The sequence below is a fragment of the Oncorhynchus tshawytscha genome, linkage group LG12 (assembly GCF_018296145.1).
Source record: "Oncorhynchus tshawytscha isolate Ot180627B linkage group LG12, Otsh_v2.0, whole genome shotgun sequence".
Lineage (NCBI taxonomy): Eukaryota > Metazoa > Chordata > Actinopteri > Salmoniformes > Salmonidae > Oncorhynchus > Oncorhynchus tshawytscha.
Genome location: NC_056440.1, coordinates 10,165,124 through 10,184,799, shown reverse-complemented (window position 1 = coordinate 10,184,799; position 19,676 = coordinate 10,165,124). Strand labels below are relative to the sequence as shown.

The window sequence follows — 19,676 nt, the reverse complement described above, 5'->3', positions numbered from 1 at the left end:
CAAACTCATTACTCCTCAAATCTAATTACAACAGCTCCCTTTGTCTCATGTATTTCTGGCACTGAAAGAGAACATGTTCCACTGTCTCCATCTGAGAGGTGTGACGATGATCATGTTTCCCCACCACTTTCAACTTACTGTTGAGCCTTGTGTGTCCCAGTCTCAGCCTTGTGTGTCCCAGTCTCAGCCTTGTGTGTCCCAGTCTCAGCCTTGTGTGTCCCAGTCTGAGCCTTGTGTGTCCCAGTCTCAGCCGTGTGTGTCCCAGTCTCAGCCTTGTGTGTCCCAGTCTCAGCCTTGTGTGTCCCAGGCTCAGCCTTGTGTGTCCCAGTCTCAGCCTTGTGTGTCCCAGTCTCAGCCTTGTGTGTCCCAGTCTCAGCCTTGTGTGTCCCAGTCTCAGCCTTGTACCTACACTTTCCTCCCTTCTCTCTTGGTCTGAGGACCCCCTGCCCCCACCTTTTCCTGGATCTTATACAGGTGTCTTCCCTTACTTCCTGTTCCACAACTCTTGCCACTCATTTGTAACCTCTGTTCTTACTAATCCCTTGGCGTCTGCTTTACTGATGAACAATTCCATCTCAACATTAGGATATTTAAGAGCCTGGATGTTCTCTTGATAAGTGAGTGAATTGGACCATTTTCCAGTCCTGCTAAATTTTCAAAATGTAACAAGTACTTTTGGGTGTCAGGGAAAATGTATGTATGGAGTAAAAAGGTACAGTATTTTCGTTAGGAATGTATTGAAGTAAAAGGAAAAGTTGTCAAAAATATAAGTACTGAAGTACAGATACCCCAGAAAACTCCTGAAGTAGTACTTTAAAGTAGTTTATTATTATTATTATTATTATTACTGGTATAATGTAGGTATACCTCTCATATTTGTTCTTGTTATGGTTCTGGTATTTGATGGATGTTGTCTGACTCTTCACATTGTTCTTCCAATAACCATGTTATTACAGTAGCCAACCATAATAATCAATGACAGAGAATATCAATTTCCATTTGAATATTTATTCAAAAGAGCACATATGTAGGACAATTCAAATGTTTGCATGCATCAATGAATAAGTGCAACATCAACATATTGACAAATAAATACAATAATAAATAAGTATAATCACTGAAATATAAATACATGAATAAATAGTAGATCAATATTATGATTAGTAGAAATGTAATTACAGTAAGCAATACGTTCATTTTGGCTTTCAGCAATAAATACGGTATAATAAATATCATGGGCGCTTGCCACAATCTGACTCAACGGCGCCATCTTGTGGTAAAATTTGACCAAGTCAATACACCACAATGGTGAATTGCTCTAGTAGTACACACACACACACACACACACACACACACACACACACACACACACACACACACACACACACACACACACACACACATACATACAACCTGAAGAAATTATTGTGTCTTACAAACATACACCTAATCTTTAGACGTACAGACAGTGACAATCCAGCCCTGACCACAAAGGTCCTATAGAATCACATATAGAATCTCTATTGCCTAGTTAAATAAAGGTTCAACAAAAATAAAAAATAACATTGAATTATATAGGATCTCTATGAGAGATCTGTGGTGTCCGTTTCGGCACCCACCTTAGTTGTGGCGCTGGACAGTGAATGTGGTGAAGCGGTTGGGAGTTGCACTCTGGCACATGTTCACCATCTTGGTGTTGTCCTGCTGTAGGGCCGTGCTGATGAACCAGTTCCTGTAATGGGCAGACTCCAGGGTACTGATGTCAACTCCGGTGTCCTGTTTGTAGAAGAGGAAGCGCACCATGTCGCTCTCATGGTTGATGGACTTCAGCTGCTCCTTGTCTGCCACCTCCTGGAGAGAGAGAGAGAGATAGATGGTCAGGGGGTTAAAATCAATGGTCTGACTCAAAACGGACTTAAAGGTCAAATGTCATACACCAGGGGTCAAATGTCATACACCAGGGGTCAAATGTCATACACCAGGGGTGGATAGAAATGTTACTCTGGCTATTGGTTTGAGTTTGTGGCTGTTGGAACCAATGACTTATATAATCAACACATCATTGGTTGGAACAAGCCGACACACTGTCACTCTCCAGGACTAATTAATAGTCATCCTCGCTGTATCCCATTCCCAGTCACATTTCACCAGGGTCAGTCTCTCTTGGTCTCTCTGGCAGTTTCCTTTAATTACACTGCAACTCAACCTTTTACATTCCACATATGATTCTGACACAATGTTGATGATGTCAGCATTCTTCAGCTCAGACACCATCTCCATGGCCATCTCTAAGTGGTGCATGATACGGTCCAGGTCTGACTCAAACAACTCCAGCCTCAACAGCCAATCATCCTATCTATCAATACTGAATAACAATATATTCAGCAGTAGTAGTGCTATTTACCTCTAGGTGCAGGGTGGGCGTGCCTTCTGATGTGATGCAGGATAGGTAGAGGTTGGATCCCTTGATGCCCAGGGCTACAGGTCTTGCTTTAGTCTCACTGGGGACAGGCGTGATGTACGTAGACAGGTTCAAATGCACTGAGGACAGAGGAAAGGAGAAGAGAGTCAGTCAGCATCATTCATCAGAACTCAACTGTGAACTAAGTACGCTACCTATCTGTCAGTCTCAGTGTGGGGTTGGTTTTAACCTCTCCACTGAATCTCATATTGCTCATATGTACCTAACCTTTCCAATTATTTCAGATTCATAGGAAGTGCCACTGCTTAGTGCCCCAACGTAAATTGTAATTTCATTAATTTAATGATCTATGGTCGCCAAAGAACACACTCAAAATTCTTTGGCAAAATGTAACGCACTATGTTAAGACAAATGCAAATTGGTACAGAGCCTTGGTTGTTAACATACCTTTATGGTAGCTGCTGCCTCCCTGCAGCATCATAGCATGCAGCTCCATAGACCCTTCGTTGAGCACCCAGCACTTATTCTCAGAGTCAGTGACACTACACTCATACTCTCCTTTACTGCTGAACGCAGCTCTGCTGCTGGCTTCAGTGCGCTCCGACTCCAACTCCAACACTATATGTTTTGATGAGGAGAGAGAGAGAGAGGAGAAAGCATGTAGGAGATGAGTGAATGATTGAATAAATACGCTTGATTGAATTCCAGAACTACTAGTCCGTGAGTTGTGCTAAGATATCCACTCTAGCAGTATGCCAGTTAGAATTAAGCAATGTGTTGGGCATGCATTCTAAGTGGTATTCTATAGTGTGAACATTGGAACATAGCCCAGTGGTGATAGCTAATGGTATTATAGTGGTACACATTGAAAATACCCCGTTCTGTTTGTGCTGTCTTGTCAACTCCTATGGTCATTGTCATCAGAAGCAAGACAGTACAATCAGACATGGGGCCAGGCTAGCCCCGAAGGGGCTCCTCTAATCCAGTCCTGTGATCTTTGACCTACCTTCCACTGCGCTCTCTAGCAAGAAATTTAACAGGCTCTCATCTCTTCCCAGGGCAAACCCCTTGCCACCATTTAGCCTCTCCATGGCGATGATGAGGTTGGCCACACAGCGCAGGGTGATGGGGTGATGGGATATCTCCACATCCAGACCCTGAGGCAGTTTGGAGCTCCATGCTACACTGGCAGAGGTGTTCTGACCAGGACAGAGAAAGTTGATTTAACATTCATCTAACATTGTTGCATCAGTGTATGGAGAATTGTGGTTGGTTTGTTTTGTTCCTTTCTTCTGTTTTAACGTTTACTGTATAATAACATTTGAATGTCTGTCATGCCTGAATATTGTAGGTCTGTCTTATCATCATGTCTAAGTTGGGACTCACCTTCATTAGACTGCAGTTTGACTCAAATTCCATATTGTCTTTGTAGTTAGATCTGGAAAATAAAAACAGATCTTTTAAAACTCCTGTCCATCATAGATTGTATCATGCTTAGTCAGTTGCTTAAAGATGGCCAAGATCTGAAAACTCATTCAGAGATCTGGTGTAAACAGGCAATCAATATACAGTTAGTCCTAAATAAAAGTTTTTACTAAACACTATATAGAAATAAAGACCGCCACAACAGATCAACAACATAATACCTGGTCAGCCGTACAGTAAGAGTAAGTTTATGGTTGCCAATGTGAATAAAAACAGACTCTACATTTCATTTACCTGGATGAATAGGTTTGTAGTTGGCTGTTTTGTAGTTTGTAGATAGTAGATAGTAGGTACTAACGTCTTGTTTCTAGTCCTTGGTCCTTGTTGTGAGTTCCAACTTGTTCTCTGAACCAATGTTTTCTGACTACATGTGGTAACCTGTATGTCTTATATACATCCTGGGCACACTCTCCAGAAATTCCCCTCTACGCACACGGGAGGAAGGACGATGGTTTAGTCTCACCAGACCAATGGGTGACAAGGTATTTTTTAATGACATTGGTGATGAAATACTGGACTCACACCCAACAGGATGGGGGGGATGGGGTGTAATTGTTTTGTAATGTTGCCAATATACTTTATTCAAAGAATTGATGTTGTGTTTTCATGCTGTTCTTGGCCAGGATTCCCTGAGAAATTGTATTTCAGATCTCAATATTACTGGATGAACAAAATATTATATATTGTTCATGTCAACACTACGTAAAAGGAGTTACAATTAGAGACATGTACATGTCTGTATTATAATATACTTTGCATAACTTCCTTTTCTATAGGACTTCTCATACATTATGCGTTTAAAGTGTTGATAACGGCTATTTTCTTAGAAGGGCTATTTTCTAAGATGGTTTTCAGTGGCAGTTCTAGCTTGTATGGCTCCCTGGATGAACCTCTCCTAGGACCTGGCCAAGATAAAGCAAAGCAGTTCGACACATACAACGACACAGAGTTACACATGGAGTAAAACAAACATACAGTCAATAATACAGTATAAACAAGTCTATATACGATGTGAGCAAATAAGGTGAGATAAGGGAGGTAAAGGAAAAAAAAAGGCCATGGTGGCAAAGTAAATACAATATAGCAAGTAAAACACTGGAATGGTAGATTTGCAATGGAAGAATGTGCAAAGTAGAAATAAAAATAATGGGGTGCAAAGGAGCAAAATAAATAAATAAATTAAATACAGTAGGGAAAGAGGTAGTTGTTTTGGCTAAATTATAGGTGGGCTATGTACAGGTGCAGTAATCTGTGAGCTGCTCTGACAGCTGGTGCTTAAAGCTAGTGAGGGAGATAAGTGTTTCCAGTTTCAGAGATTTTTGTAGTTCGTTCCAGTCATTGGCAGCAGAGACCTGGAAGGAGAGGCGGCCAAAGAAAGAATTGGTTTTGGGGGTGACTAGAGAGAAATACCTGCTGGAGCGTGTGCTACAGGTGGGAGATGCTATGGTGACCAGCGAGCTGAGATAAGGGGGGACTTTATCATGTTTACCCACCACTTTCAACTTACTGTGGGGCCTTGTACCTACACTTTCCTCCCTTCCCCCCTGCCGCCACCTTTTCCTGGATCTTATACAGGTGTCTTCCATTACTCTTCCTGATCCACAACTCTTGCAACTCATTTGTAACCTGTTCTTACTAATCCCTTGGCGTCTGCTTTACTGATGTACAATTCCATCTCAACATTAGGATATTTAAGAGCCTGGATGTTCTCTTGATAAGTGAGTGAATTGGACCATTTTCCAGTCCTGCTAAATTTTCAAAATGTAACAAGTACTTTTGGGTGTCAGGGAAAATGTATGGAGTAAAAAGTACAGTATTTTCATTAGGAATGTATTGAAGTAAAAGGAAAAGTTGTCAAAAATATAAGTACTGAAGTACAGATACCCCAGAAAACTCCTTAAGTAGTACTTTAAAGTAGTTTAACTTTACACCACTGATATTATTACTGGTATAATGTAGGTATACCTCTCATATTTGTTCTTGTTATGGTTCTGGTATTTGATGGATGTTGTCTGACTCTTCACATTGTTCTTCCAATAACCATGTTATTACAGTAGCCAACCATAATAATCGATGACAGAGAATATCAATTTCCATTTGAATATTTATTCAAAAGAGCACATATGTAGGACAATTCAAATGTTTGCATGCATCAATGAATAAGTGCAACATCAACATATTGACAAATAAATACAATAATAAATAAGTATAATCACTGAAATATAAATACATGAATAAATAGTAGATCAATATTATGATTAGTAGAAATGTAATTACAGTAAGCAATACGTTCATTTTGGCTTTCAGCAATAAATACGGTACAATAAATATCATGGGTGCTTGCCACAATCTGACTCAACGGCGCCATCTTGTGGAAAGATTTGACCAAGTCAATACACCACAATGGTGAATTGCTCTAGTAGTACACACACACACACACACACACACACACACACACACACAACCTGAAGAAGTTATTACATTTTATTCAGACATTTGGAACAACACAAATAAATAAATCATAACATTTAAAACTATATAAATACAAAAATAAGACAAAAAAAAGAACAAAGACAAATAGAAACAAATATGTGTTGATTTGGCACTGGAGCATCAATACATTACTCATCCCACAACACTGAGTCATGACGAAGCCAATTCACCTTGGTGGTGTGCAGACTGGTTTTATATTATTCTTAACGATTTCACACAAACCAGAAAAAAATGCAACAATATGTCTGTGAAACTATATATTCACAGTATTATGAATGAATTGTGGTTTATTTGGTAGCATTTCGTAGTGTGACCGATTTGACTAATTCCATTAGTACTGTACAAAGTTAGAGGCTCGCTATTTGATAGATTCACCCGCCCCCTACCTCGGGCTTCCAGTGGGAAGACCTGAGGTCAACCTACCCGCCCCTACCTCAGGCTTCCAGTGGGGAGACCTGAGGTCAACCTACCCCGCCCCCTACCTCAGGCTTCCAGTGGGGAGACCTGAGGTCAACCTACCCCCGCCCCCTAGCGCTGGCTTCCAGTGGGGAGACCTGAGGTCAACCTACCCCGCCCCCTACCTCAGGCTTCCAGTGGGGAGACCTGAGGTCAACCTACCCCCCCGCCCCCTAGCGCTGGCTTCCAGTGGGGAGACCTGAGGTCAACCTACCCCTGCCCCCTAGCTCAGACTTCCAGTGGGGAGACCTGAGGTCAACCTACCCCCGCCCCCTACCTCGGGCTTCCAGTGGGGAGACCTGAGGTCAACCTACCCCTGCCCTCCTACCTCGGGCTTCCAGTGGGGAGACCTGAGGTCAACCTACCCCTGCCCCCTACCTCAGACTTCCAGTGGGGAGACCTGAGGTCAACCTACCCCTGCTCCCCTAGCTCAGACTTCCAGTGGGGAGACATGAGGTCAACCTACCCCCGCCCCCTAGCGCTGGCTTCCAGTGGGGAGACCTGAGGTCAACCTACCCCTGCCCCCTAGCTCAGACTTCCAGTGGGGAGACCTGAGGTCAACCTACCCCTGCCCCCTACCTCGGGCTTCCAGTGGGGAGACCTGAGGTCAACCTACCCCGCCACCCTACCTCGGGCTTCCAGTGGGGAGACCTGAGGTCAACCTACCCCCGCCCCCTAGCGCTGACTTCCAGTGGGGAGACCTGAGGTCAACCTACCCCCACCCCCTACCTCAGACTTCCAGTGGGGAGACCTGAGGTCAACCTACCACCGCCCCCCTCCCCATCTCGTACTTCTGAGTGTGAGAACTTCCCAGGCAGTAACCTGCCTAGCTCACAAACTAGAATCAGGGCGCCCACTTCCACAAGGTTAACTGACCCACAGTCCCACACGGTGACATGATATCATTGACACGACGTGCAAATGAGCGATAGAAAACCGATCGCGCGAATGTCACTGTTCCAAATGTTTTTGTGCTGGCGCCCCGTGTCGCCCCCGGCAAGATGCCGACCTGGGCGGCTGCCCATGTCACCTATACCTAAATCCGCTACTGGACGGGTCTACACTTGAAATGACTGTGATATCATGTGGTTGTTTTTTCCTACTAAACTTACCTGCAACATTGTTGTTCTAACAGGTGATGGTTCTAGCTAGTTACGCTAACGTTACCCGTTTATGGAGTCAATAAGACAGCCCAATGTCCCAAAAGACTCCTTAAGTTTCCTCTGAACTAAGCTAACGTTAGTGTGTACCTAGCCTATATCTAGTTTTTCTACTGTAACTTGACCGAATGGTAAATAAAAAACGTATTGTTTACATTGTATTATGACTAACGACAACTATAGTTAGTAAGCTGAAGAAGCCTGCTAACAAGCTAGCGGAATATTAGTTAACGTTAGCTACACCATACCTTTTCTGTTAAGTTGGGCAACAATTTCTTCCGCGTCCATTGCTATTTGTAATCTAGTCACTTGACATGTTATTTTAGTGTAGCTAGCTAAATTTTTCGCTATTTTAGTGGAACACAAGTTATGGTTTGCTAGCGAGCTAACATAAACAAACCGACTTCATCTATTTCGTGGTCTGTTTTGAAATTGCCGGGGCAACGCCACTCTTCTCCCATTGGCTCGTTCAAATATTTGAAAACAAACCCCACGCCCAATCAGACAGCTACTCCAATGCTTCTTTTAATTCTGTAGGTTTTATATGGATGGTAACATTGAAAGTGGTGGGGAACATCTGACTGGGAGGTGTGATCATTGTCAGGAGGAGATGATGGAACATGTTCTATTTCAGTGCCAGAAATATGAGACAAAGGGAGCGATTGTTATTAGATTTGAGGAGTAGTGGGGTTGAAGAGCCAGGATTAAGTGCATTTTTGGGGAAATCTTTGGGTGATGTAGTTTTTAATTATGTATTTAGTTTCGTTAGGGAGACGAGATTATTGGGTAGGATTTCAAATCATCCCCTGAAGATTTCCCCAGCAGTTCACTTAATCCAGGCTCTTCAAACTCATTACTCCTCAAATCTAATTACAACAGCTCCCTTTGTCTCATGTATTTCTGGCACTGAAAGAGAACATGTTCCACTGTCTCCATCTGAGAGGTGTGACGATGATCATGTTTCCCCACCACTTTCAACTTACTGTTGAGCCTTGTGTGTCCCAGTCTGAGCCTTGTGTGTCCCAGTCTCAGCCTTGTGTGTCCCAGTCTCAGCCTTGTGTGTCCCAGTCTCAGCCTTGTGTGTCCCAGTCTCAGCCTTGTGTGTCCCAGTCTCAGCCTTGTGTGTCCCAGTCTCAGCCTTGTGTGTCCCAGTCTGAGCCTTGTGTGTCCCAGTCTCAGCCGTGTGTGTCCCAGTCTCAGCCTTGTGTGTCCCAGTCTCAGCCTTGTGTGTCCCAGGCTCAGCCTTGTGTGTCCCAGTCTCAGCCTTGTGTGTCCCAGTCTCAGCCTTGTGTGTCCCAGTCTCAGCCTTGTGTGTCCCAGTCTCAGCCGTGTGTGTCCCAGTCTCAGCCTTGTGTGTCCCAGTCTCAGCCTTGTGTGTCCCAGGCTCAGCCTTGTGTGTCCCAGTCTCAGCCTTGTGTGTCCCAGTCTCAGCCTTGTGTGTCCCAGTCTCAGCCTTGTACCTACACTTTCCTCCCTTCTCTCTTGGTCTGAGGACCCCCTGCCACCACCTTTTCCTGGATCTTATACAGGTGTCTTCCCTTACTTCCTGTTCCACAACTCTTGCCACTCATTTGTAACCTCTGTTCTTACTAATCCCTTGGCGTCTGCTTTACTGATGAACAATTCCATCTCAACATTAGGATATTTAAGAGCCTGGATGTTCTCTTGATAAGTGAGTGAATTGGACCATTTTCCAGTCCTGCTAAATTTTCAAAATGTAACAAGTACTTTTGGGTGTCAGGGAAAATGTATGTATGGAGTAAAAAGGTACAGTATTTTCGTTAGGAATGTATTGAAGTAAAAGGAAAAGTTGTCAAAAATATAAGTACTGAAGTACAGATACCCCAGAAAACTCCTGAAGTAGTACTTTAAAGTAGTTTATTATTATTATTATTATTATTACTGGTATAATGTAGGTATACCTCTCATATTTGTTCTTGTTATGGTTCTGGTATTTGATGGATGTTGTCTGACTCTTCACATTGTTCTTCCAATAACCATGTTATTACAGTAGCCAACCATAATAATCAATGACAGAGAATATCAATTTCCATTTGAATATTTATTCAAAAGAGCACATATGTAGGACAATTCAAATGTTTGCATGCATCAATGAATAAGTGCAACATCAACATATTGACAAATAAATACAATAATAAATAAGTATAATCACTGAAATATAAATACATGAATAAATAGTAGATCAATATTATGATTAGTAGAAATGTAATTACAGTAAGCAATACGTTCATTTTGGCTTTCAGCAATAAATACGGTATAATAAATATCATGGGCGCTTGCCACAATCTGACTCAACGGCGCCATCTTGTGGTAAAATTTGACCAAGTCAATACACCACAATGGTGAATTGCTCTAGTAGCACACACACACACACACACACACACACACACACACACACACACACACACACACACACACACACACACACACACACACACACACACACACACACACACACACACACACACACACACACACATACATACAACCTGAAGAAGTTATTGTGTCTTACAAACATACACCTAATCTTTAGACGTACAGACAGTGACAATCCAGCCCTGACCACAAAGGTCCTATAGAATCACATATAGAATCTCTATTGCCTAGTTAAATAAAGGTTCAACAAAAATAAAAAATAACATTGAATTATATAGGATCTCTATGAGAGATCTGTGGTGTCCGTTTCGGCACCCACCTTAGTTGTGGCGCTGGACAGTGAATGTGGTGAAGCGGTTGGGAGTTGCACTCTGGCACATGTTCACCATCTTGGTGTTGTCCTGCTGTAGGGCCGTGCTGATGAACCAGTTCCTGTAATGGGCAGACTCCAGGGTACTGATGTCAACTCCGGTGTCCTGTTTGTAGAAGAGGAAGCGCACCATGTCGCTCTCATGGTTGATGGACTTCAGCTGCTCCTTGTCTGCCACCTCCTGGAGAGAGAGAGAGATAGATGGTCAGGGGTTAAAATCAATGGTCTGACTCAAAACGGACTTAAAGGTCAAATGTCATACACCAGGGGTCAAATGTCATACACCAGGGGTCAAATGTCATACACCAGGGGTGGATAGAAATGTTACTCTGGCTATTGGTTTGAGTTTGTGGCTGTTGGAACCAATGACTTATATAATCAACACATCATTGGTTGGAACAAGCCGACACACTGTCACTCTCCAGGACTAATTAATAGTCATCCTCGCTGTATCCCATTCCCAGTCACATTTCACCAGGGTCGGTCTCTCTTGGTCTCTCTGGCAGTTTCCTTTAATTACACTGCAACTCAACCTTTTACATTCCACATATGATTCTGACACAATGTTGATGATGTCAGCATTCTTCAGCTCAGACACCATCTCCATGGCCATCTCTAAGTGGTGCATGATACGGTCCAGGTCTGACTCAAACAACTCCAGCCTCAACAGCCAATCATCCTATCTATCAATACTGAATAACAATATATTCAGCAGTAGTAGTGCTATTTACCTCTAGGTGCAGGGTGGGCGTGCCTTCTGATGTGATGCAGGATAGGTAGAGGTTGGATCCCTTGATGCCCAGGGCTACAGGTCTTGCTTTAGTCTCACTGGGGACAGGCGTGATGTACGTAGACAGGTTCAAATGCACTGAGGACAGAGGAAAGGAGAAGAGAGTCAGTCAGCATCATTCATCAGAACTCAACTGTGAACTAAGTACGCTACCTATCTGTCAGTCTCAGTGTGGGGTTGGTTTTAACCTCTCCACTGAATCTCATATTGCTCATATGTACCTAACCTTTCCAATTATTTCAGATTCATAGGAAGTGCCACTGCTTAGTGCCCCAACGTAAATTGTAATTTCATTAATTTAATGATCTATGGTCGCCAAAGAACACACTCAAAATTCTTTGGCAAAATGTAACGCACTATGTTAAGACAAATGCAAATTGGTACAGAGCCTTGGTTGTTAACATACCTTTATGGTAGCTGCTGCCTCCCTGCAGCATCATAGCATGCAGCTCCATAGACCCTTCGTTGAGCACCCAGCACTTATTCTCAGAGTCAGTGACACTACACTCGTACTCTCCTTTACTGCTGAACGCAGCTCTGCTGCTGGCTTCAGTGCGCTCCGACTCCAACTCCAACACTATATGTTTTGATGAGGAGAGAGAGAGAGAGGAGAAAGCATGTAGGAGATGAGTGAATGATTGAATAAATACGCTTGATTGAATTCCAGAACTACTAGTCCGTGAGTTGTGCTAAGATATCCACTCTAGCAGTATGCCAGTTAGAATTAAGCAATGTGTTGGGCATGCATTCTAAGTGGTATTCTATAGTGTGAACATTGGAACATAGCCCAGTGGTGATAGCTAATGGTATTATAGTGGTACACATTGAAAATACCCCGTTCTGTTTGTGCTGTCTTGTCAACTCCTATGGTCATTGTCATCAGAAGCAAGACAGTACAATCAGACATGGGGCCAGGCTAGCCCCGAAGGGGCTCCTCTAATCCAGTCCTGTGATCTTTGACCTACCTTCCACTGCGCTCTCTAGCAAGAAATTTAACAGGCTCTCATCTCTTCCCAGGGCAAACCCCTTGCCACCATTTAGCCTCTCCATGGCGATGATGAGGTTGGCCACACAGCGCAGGGTGATGGGGTGATGGGATATCTCCACATCCAGACCCTGAGGCAGTTTGGAGCTCCATGCTACACTGGCAGAGGTGTTCTGACCAGGACAGAGAAAGTTGATTTAACATTCATCTAACATTGTTGCATCAGTGTATGGAGAATTGTGGTTGGTTTGTTTTGTTCCTTTCTTCTGTTTTAACGTTTACTGTATAATAACATTTGAATGTCTGTCATGCCTGAATATTGTAGGTCTGTCTTATCATCATGTCTAAGTTGGGACTCACCTTCATTAGACTGCAGTTTGACTCAAATTCCATATTGTCTTTGTAGTTAGATCTGGAAAATAAAAACAGATCTTTTAAAACTCCTGTCCATCATAGATTGTATCATGCTTAGTCAGTTGCTTAAAGATGGCCAAGATCTGAAAACTCATTCAGAGATCTGGTGTAAACAGGCAATCAATATACAGTTAGTCCTAAATAAAAGTTTTTACTAAACACTATATAGAAATAAAGACCGCCACAACAGATCAACAACATAATACCTGGTCAGCCGTACAGTAAGAGTAAGTTTATGGTTGCCAATGTGAATAAAAACAGACTCTACATTTCATTTACCTGGATGAATAGGTTTGTAGTTGGCTGTTTTGTAGTTTGTAGATAGTAGATAGTAGGTACTAACGTCTTGTTTCTAGTCCTTGGTCCTTGTTGTGAGTTCCAACTTGTTCTCTGAACCAATGTTTTCTGACTACATGTGGTAACCTGTATGTCTTATATACATCCTGGGCACACTCTCCAGAAATTCCCCTCTACGCACACGGGAGGAAGGACGATGGTTTAGTCTCACCAGACCAATGGGTGACAAGGTATTTTTTAATGACATTGGTGATGAAATACTGGACTCACACCCAACAGGATGGGGGGGATGGGGTGTAATTGTTTTGTAATGTTGCCAATATACTTTATTCAAAGAATTGATGTTGTGTTTTCATGCTGTTCTTGGCCAGGATTCCCTGAGAAATTGTATTTCAGATCTCAATATTACTGGATGAACAAAATATTATATATTGTTCATGTCAACACTACGTAAAAGGAGTTACAATTAGAGACATGTACATGTCTGTATTATAATATACTTTGCATAACTTCCTTTTCTATAGGACTTCTCATACATTATGCGTTTAAAGTGTTGATAACGGCTATTTTCTTAGAAGGGCTATTTTCTAAGATGGTTTTCAGTGGCAGTTCTAGCTTGTATGGCTCCCTGGATGAACCTCTCCTAGGACCTGGCCAAGATAAAGCAAAGCAGTTCGACACATACAACGACACAGAGTTACACATGGAGTAAAACAAACATACAGTCAATAATACAGTATAAACAAGTCTATATACGATGTGAGCAAATGAGGTGAGATAAGGGAGGTAAAGGAAAAAAAAGGCCATGGTGGCAAAGTAAATACAATATAGCAAGTAAAACACTGGAATGGTAGATTTGCAATGGAAGAATGTGCAAAGTAGAAATAAAAATAATGGGTTGCAAAGGAGCAAAATAAATAAATTAATTAAATACAGTAGGGAAAGAGGTAGTTGTTTTGGCTAAATTATAGGTGGGCTATGTACAGGTGCAGTAATCTGTGAGCTGCTCTGACAGCTGGTGCTTAAAGCTAGTGAGGGAGATAAGTGTTTCCAGTTTCAGAGATTTTTGTAGTTCGTTCCAGTCATTGGCAGCAGAGACCTGGAAGGAGAGGCGGCCAAAGAAAGAATTGGTTTTGGGGGTGACTAGAGAGATATACCTGCTGGAGCGTGTGCTACAGGTGGGAGATGCTATGGTGACCAGCGAGCTGAGATAAGGGGGGACTTTATCATGTTTACCCACCACTTTCAACTTACTGTGGGGCCTTGTACCTACACTTTCCCCCTGCCGCCACCTTTTCCTGGATCTTATATAGGTGTCTTCCATTACTCTTCCTGATCCACAACTCTTGCAACTCATTTGTAACCTGTTCTTACTAATCCCTTGGCGTCTGCTTTACTGATGTACAATTCCATCTCAACATTAGGATGTTTAAGAGCCTGGATGTTCTCTTGATAAGTGAGTGAATTGGACCATTTTCCAGTCCTGCTAAATTTTCAAAATGTAACAAGTACTTTTGGGTGTCAGGGAAAATGTATGGAGTAAAAAAGTACAGTATTTTCATTAGGAATGTATTGAAGTAAAAGGAAAAGTTGTCAAAAATATAAGTACTGAAGTACAGATACCCCAGAAAACTCCTTAAGTAGTACTTTAAAGTAGTTTAACTTTACACCACTGATATTATTACTGGTATAATGTAGGTATACCTCTCATATTTGTTCTTGTTGTGGTTCTGGTATTTGATGGATGTTGTCTGACTCTTCACATTGTTCTTCCAATAACCATGTTATTACAGTAGCCAACCATAATAATCAATGACAGAGAATATAAATTTCCATTTGAATATTTATTCAAAAGAGCACATATGTAGGACAATTCAAATGTTTGCATGCATCAATGAATAAGTGCAACATCAACATCAACATATTGACAAATAAATACAATAATAAATAAGTATAATCACTGAAATATAAATACATGAATAAATAGTAGATCAATATTATGATTAGTAGAAATGTAATTACAGTAAGCAATACGTTCATTTTGGCTTTCAGCAATAAATACGGTATAATAAATATCATGGGCGCTTGCCACAATCTGACTCAACGGCGCCATCTTGTGGAAAGATTTGACCAAGTCAATACACCACAATGGTGAATTGCTCTAGTAGTACACACACACACACACACACACACACACACACACACACACACACACACACACAACCTGAAGAAGTTATTACATTTTATTCAGACATTTGGAACAACACAAATAAATAAATCATAACATTTAAAACTATATAAATACAAAAATAAGACAAAAAAAAGAACAAAGACAAATAGAAACAAATATGTGTTGATTTGGCACTGGAGCATTAATACATTACTCATCCCACAACACTGAGTCATGACGAAGCCAATTCACCTTGGTGGTGTGCAGACTGGTTTTATATTATTCTTAACGATTTCACACAAACCAGAAAAAAATGCAACAATATGTCTGTGAAACTATATATTCACAGTATTATGAATGAATTGTGGTTTATTTGGTAGCATTTCGTAGTGTGACCGATTTGACTAATTCCATTAGTACTGTACAAAGTTAGAGGCTCGCTATTTGATAGATTCACCCGCCCCCTACCTCGGGCTTCCAGTGGGAAGACCTGAGGTCAACCTACCCCGCCCCCTACCTCAGGCTTCCAGTGGGGAGACCTGAGGTCAACCTACCCCGCCCCCTACCTCAGGCTTCCAGTGGGGAGACCTGAGGTCAACCTACCCCCGCCCCCTAGCGCTGGCTTCCAGTGGGGAGACCTGAGGTCAACCTACCCCTGCCCCCTAGCTCAGACTTCCAGTGGGGAGACCTGAGGTCAACCTACCCCCGCCCCCTACCTCGGGCTTCCAGTGGGGAGACCTGAGGTCAACCTACCCCTGCCCTCCTACCTCGGGCTTCCAGTGGGGAGACCTGAGGTCAACCTACCCCTGCCCCCTACCTCAGACTTCCAGTGGGGAGACCTGAGGTCAACCTACCCCTGCTCCCCTAGCTCAGACTTCCAGTGGGGAGACATGAGGTCAACCTACCCCCGCCCCCTAGCGCTGGCTTCCAGTGGGGAGACCTGAGGTCAACCTACCCCTGCCCCCTAGCTCAGACTTCCAGTGGGGAGACCTGAGGTCAACCTACCCCTGCCCCCTACCTCGGGCTTCCAGTGGGGAGACCTGAGGTCAACCTACCCCGCCACCCTACCTCGGGCTTCCAGTGGGGAGACCTGAGGTCAACCTACCCCCGCCCCCTAGCGCTGGCTTCCAGTGGGGAGACCTGAGGTCAACCTACCCCGCCCCCTACCTCGGGATTCCAGTGGGGAGACCTGAGGTCAACCTACCCCCGCCCCCTACCTCAGACTTCCAGTGGGGAGACCTGAGGTCAACCTACCCCCACCCCCTACCTCAGACTTCCAGTGGGGAGACCTGAGGTCAACTTACCACCGCCCCCCTCCCCATCTCGTACTTCTGAGTGTGAGAACTTCCCAGGCAGTAACCTGCCTAGCTCACAAACTAGAATCAGGGCGCCCACTTCCACAAGGTTAACTGACCCACAGTCCCACACGGTGACATGATATCATTGACACGACGTGCAAATGAGCGATAGAAAATCGATTGCGCGAATGTCACTGTTCCAAATGTTTTTGTGCTGGCGCCCCGTGTCGCCCCCGGCAAGATGCCGACCTGGGCGGCTGCCCATGTCACCTATACCTAAATCCGCTACTGGACGGGTCTACACTTGAAATGACTGTGATATCATGTGGTTGTTTTTTCCTACTAAACTTACCTGCAACATTGTTGTTCTAACAGGTGATGGTTCTAGCTAGTTACGCTAACGTTACCCGTTTATGGAGTCAATAAGACAGCCCAATGTCCCAAAAGACTCCTTAAGTTTCCTCTGAACTAAGCTAACGTTAGTGTGTACCCTAGCCTATATCTAGTTTTTCTACTGTAACTTGACCGAATGGTAAATAAAAAACGTATTGTTTACATTGTATTATGACTAACGACAACTATAGTTAGTAAGCTGAAGAAGCCTGCTAACAAGCTAGCGGAATATTAGTTAACGTTAGCTACACCATACCTTTTCTGTTAAGTTGGGCAACAATTTCTTCCGCGTCCATTGCTATTTGTAATCTAGTCACTTGAGACATGTTATTTTAGTGTAGCTAGCTAAATTTTTCGCTATTTTAGTGGAACACAAGTTATGGTTTGCTAGCGAGCTAACATAAACAAACCGACTTCATCTATTTCGTGGTCTGTTTTGAAATTGCCGGGGCAACGCCACTCTTCTCCCATTGGCTCGTTCAAATATTTGAAAACAAACCCCACGCCCAATCAGACAGCTACTCCAATGCTTCTTTTAATTCTGTAGGTTTTATATGGATGGTAACATTGAAAGTGGTGGGGAACATCTGACTGGGAGGTGTGATCATTGTCAGGAGGAGATGATGGAACATGTTCTATTTCAGTGCCAGAAATATGAGACAAAGGGAGCGATTGTTATTAGATTTGAGGAGTAGTGGGGTTGAAGAGCCAGGATTAAGTGCATTTTTGGGGAAATCTTTAGGTGATGTAGTTTTTAATTATGTATTTAGTTTCGTTAGGGAGACGAGATTATTGGGTAGGATTTCAAATCATCCCCTGAAGATTTCCCCAGCAGTTCACTTAATCCAGGCTCTTCAAACTCATTACTCCTCAAATCTAATTACAACAGCTCCCTTTGTCTCATGTATTTCTGGCACTGAAAGAGAACATGTTCCACTGTCTCCATCTGAGAGGTGTGACGATGATCATGTTTCCCCACCACTTTCAACTTACTGTTGAGCCTTGTGTGTCCCAGTCTCAGCCTTGTGTGTCCCAGTCTCAGCCTTGTGTGTCCCAGTCTGAGCCTTGTGTGTCCCAGTCTCAGCCGTGTGTGTCCCAGTCTCAGCCTTGTGTGTCCCAGTCTCAGCCTTGTGTGTCCCAGGCTCAGCCTTGTGTGTCCCAGTCTCAGCCTTGTGTGTCCCAGTCTCAGCCTTGTGTGTCCCAGTCTCAGCCTTGTGTGTCCCAGTCTCAGCCTTGTGTGTCCCAGTCTCAGCCTTGTGTGTCCCAGTCTCAGCCTTGTGTGTCCCAGTCTCAGCCTTGTGTGTCCCAGTCTCAGCCTTGTACCTACACTTTCCTCCCTTCTCTCTTGGTCTGAGGACCCCTGCCACCACCTTTTCCTGGATCTTATACAGGTGTCTTCCCTTACTTCCTGTTCCACAACTCTTGCCACTCATTTGTAACCTCTGTTCTTACTAATCCCTTGGCGTCTGCTTTACTGATGAACAATTCCATCTCAACATTAGGATATTTAAGAGCCTGGATGTTCTCTTGATAAGTGAGTGAATTGGACCATTTTCCAGTCCTGCTAAATTTTCAAAATGTAACAAGTACTTTTGGGTGTCAGGGAAAATGTATGTATGGAGTAAAAAGGTACAGTATTTTCGTTAGGAATGTATTGAAGTAAAAGGAAAAGTTGTCAAAAATATAAGTACTGAAGTACAGATACCCCAGAAAACTCCTGAAGTAGTACTTTAAAGTAGTTTATTATTATTATTATTACTGGTATAATGTAGGTATACCTCTCATATTTGTTCTTGTTATGGTTCTGGTATTTGATGGATGTTGTCTGACTCTTCACATTGTTCTTCCAATAACCATGTTATTACAGTAGCCAACCATAATAATCAATGACAGAGAATATCAATTTCCATTTGAATATTTATTCAAAAGAGCACATATGTAGGACAATTCAAATGTTTGCATGCATCAATGAATAAGTGCAACATCAACATATTGACAAATAAATACAATAATAAATAAGTATAATCACTGAAATATAAATACATGAATAAATAGTAGATCAATATTATGATTAGTAGAAATGTAATTACAGTAAGCAATACGTTCATTTTGGCTTTCAGCAATAAATACGGTACAATAAATATCATGGGTGCTTGCCACAATCTGACTCAACGGCGCCATCTTGTGGAAAGATTTGACCAAGTCAATACACCACAATGGTGAATTGCTCTAGTAGTACACACACACACACACACACACACACACACACACACAACCTGAAGAAGTTATTACATTTTATTCAGACATTTGGAACAACACAAATAAATAAATCATAACATTTAAAACTATATAAATACAAAAATAAGACAAAAAAAAGAACAAAGACAAATAGAAACAAATATGTGTTGATTTGGCACTGGAGCATCAATACATTACTCATCCCACAACACTGAGTCATGACGAAGCCAATTCACCTTGGTGGTGTGCAGACTGGTTTTATATTATTCTTAACGATTTCACACAAACCAGAAAAAAATGCAACAATA

General features: G+C 42.7%; 2 protein-coding genes across 2 annotated transcripts; both read right to left on the bottom strand.

Moving 5' to 3' along the window:
- Window positions 1-988: 988 nt before the first annotated feature.
- LOC121847917 (interleukin-1 beta-like) lies at window positions 989-4,298 on the bottom strand. Its single transcript, XM_042331313.1, has 6 exons — window positions 4,142-4,298; window positions 3,809-3,860; window positions 3,429-3,621; window positions 2,870-3,040; window positions 2,405-2,541; window positions 989-1,851 (listed from the first exon to the last, which is right to left on the bottom strand). Exons 2-6 carry the CDS (start codon window positions 3,839-3,841, stop codon window positions 1,621-1,623), a joined length of 765 nt encoding a protein of 254 aa, XP_042187247.1. The 5' UTR covers window positions 3,842-3,860; window positions 4,142-4,298; the 3' UTR covers window positions 989-1,620.
- Window positions 4,299-10,059: 5,761 nt separating this feature from the next.
- Window positions 10,060-13,408, bottom strand: LOC121847916 (interleukin-1 beta-like). Its single transcript, XM_042331312.1, has 6 exons — window positions 13,252-13,408; window positions 12,919-12,970; window positions 12,539-12,731; window positions 11,980-12,150; window positions 11,515-11,651; window positions 10,060-10,964 (listed from the first exon to the last, which is right to left on the bottom strand). The coding sequence occupies exons 2-6, from the start codon at window positions 12,949-12,951 to the stop codon at window positions 10,734-10,736; spliced, it is 765 nt and encodes a 254-aa protein (XP_042187246.1). The 5' UTR covers window positions 12,952-12,970; window positions 13,252-13,408; the 3' UTR covers window positions 10,060-10,733.
- Between the last annotated feature and the right edge of the window lie 6,268 nt (window positions 13,409-19,676).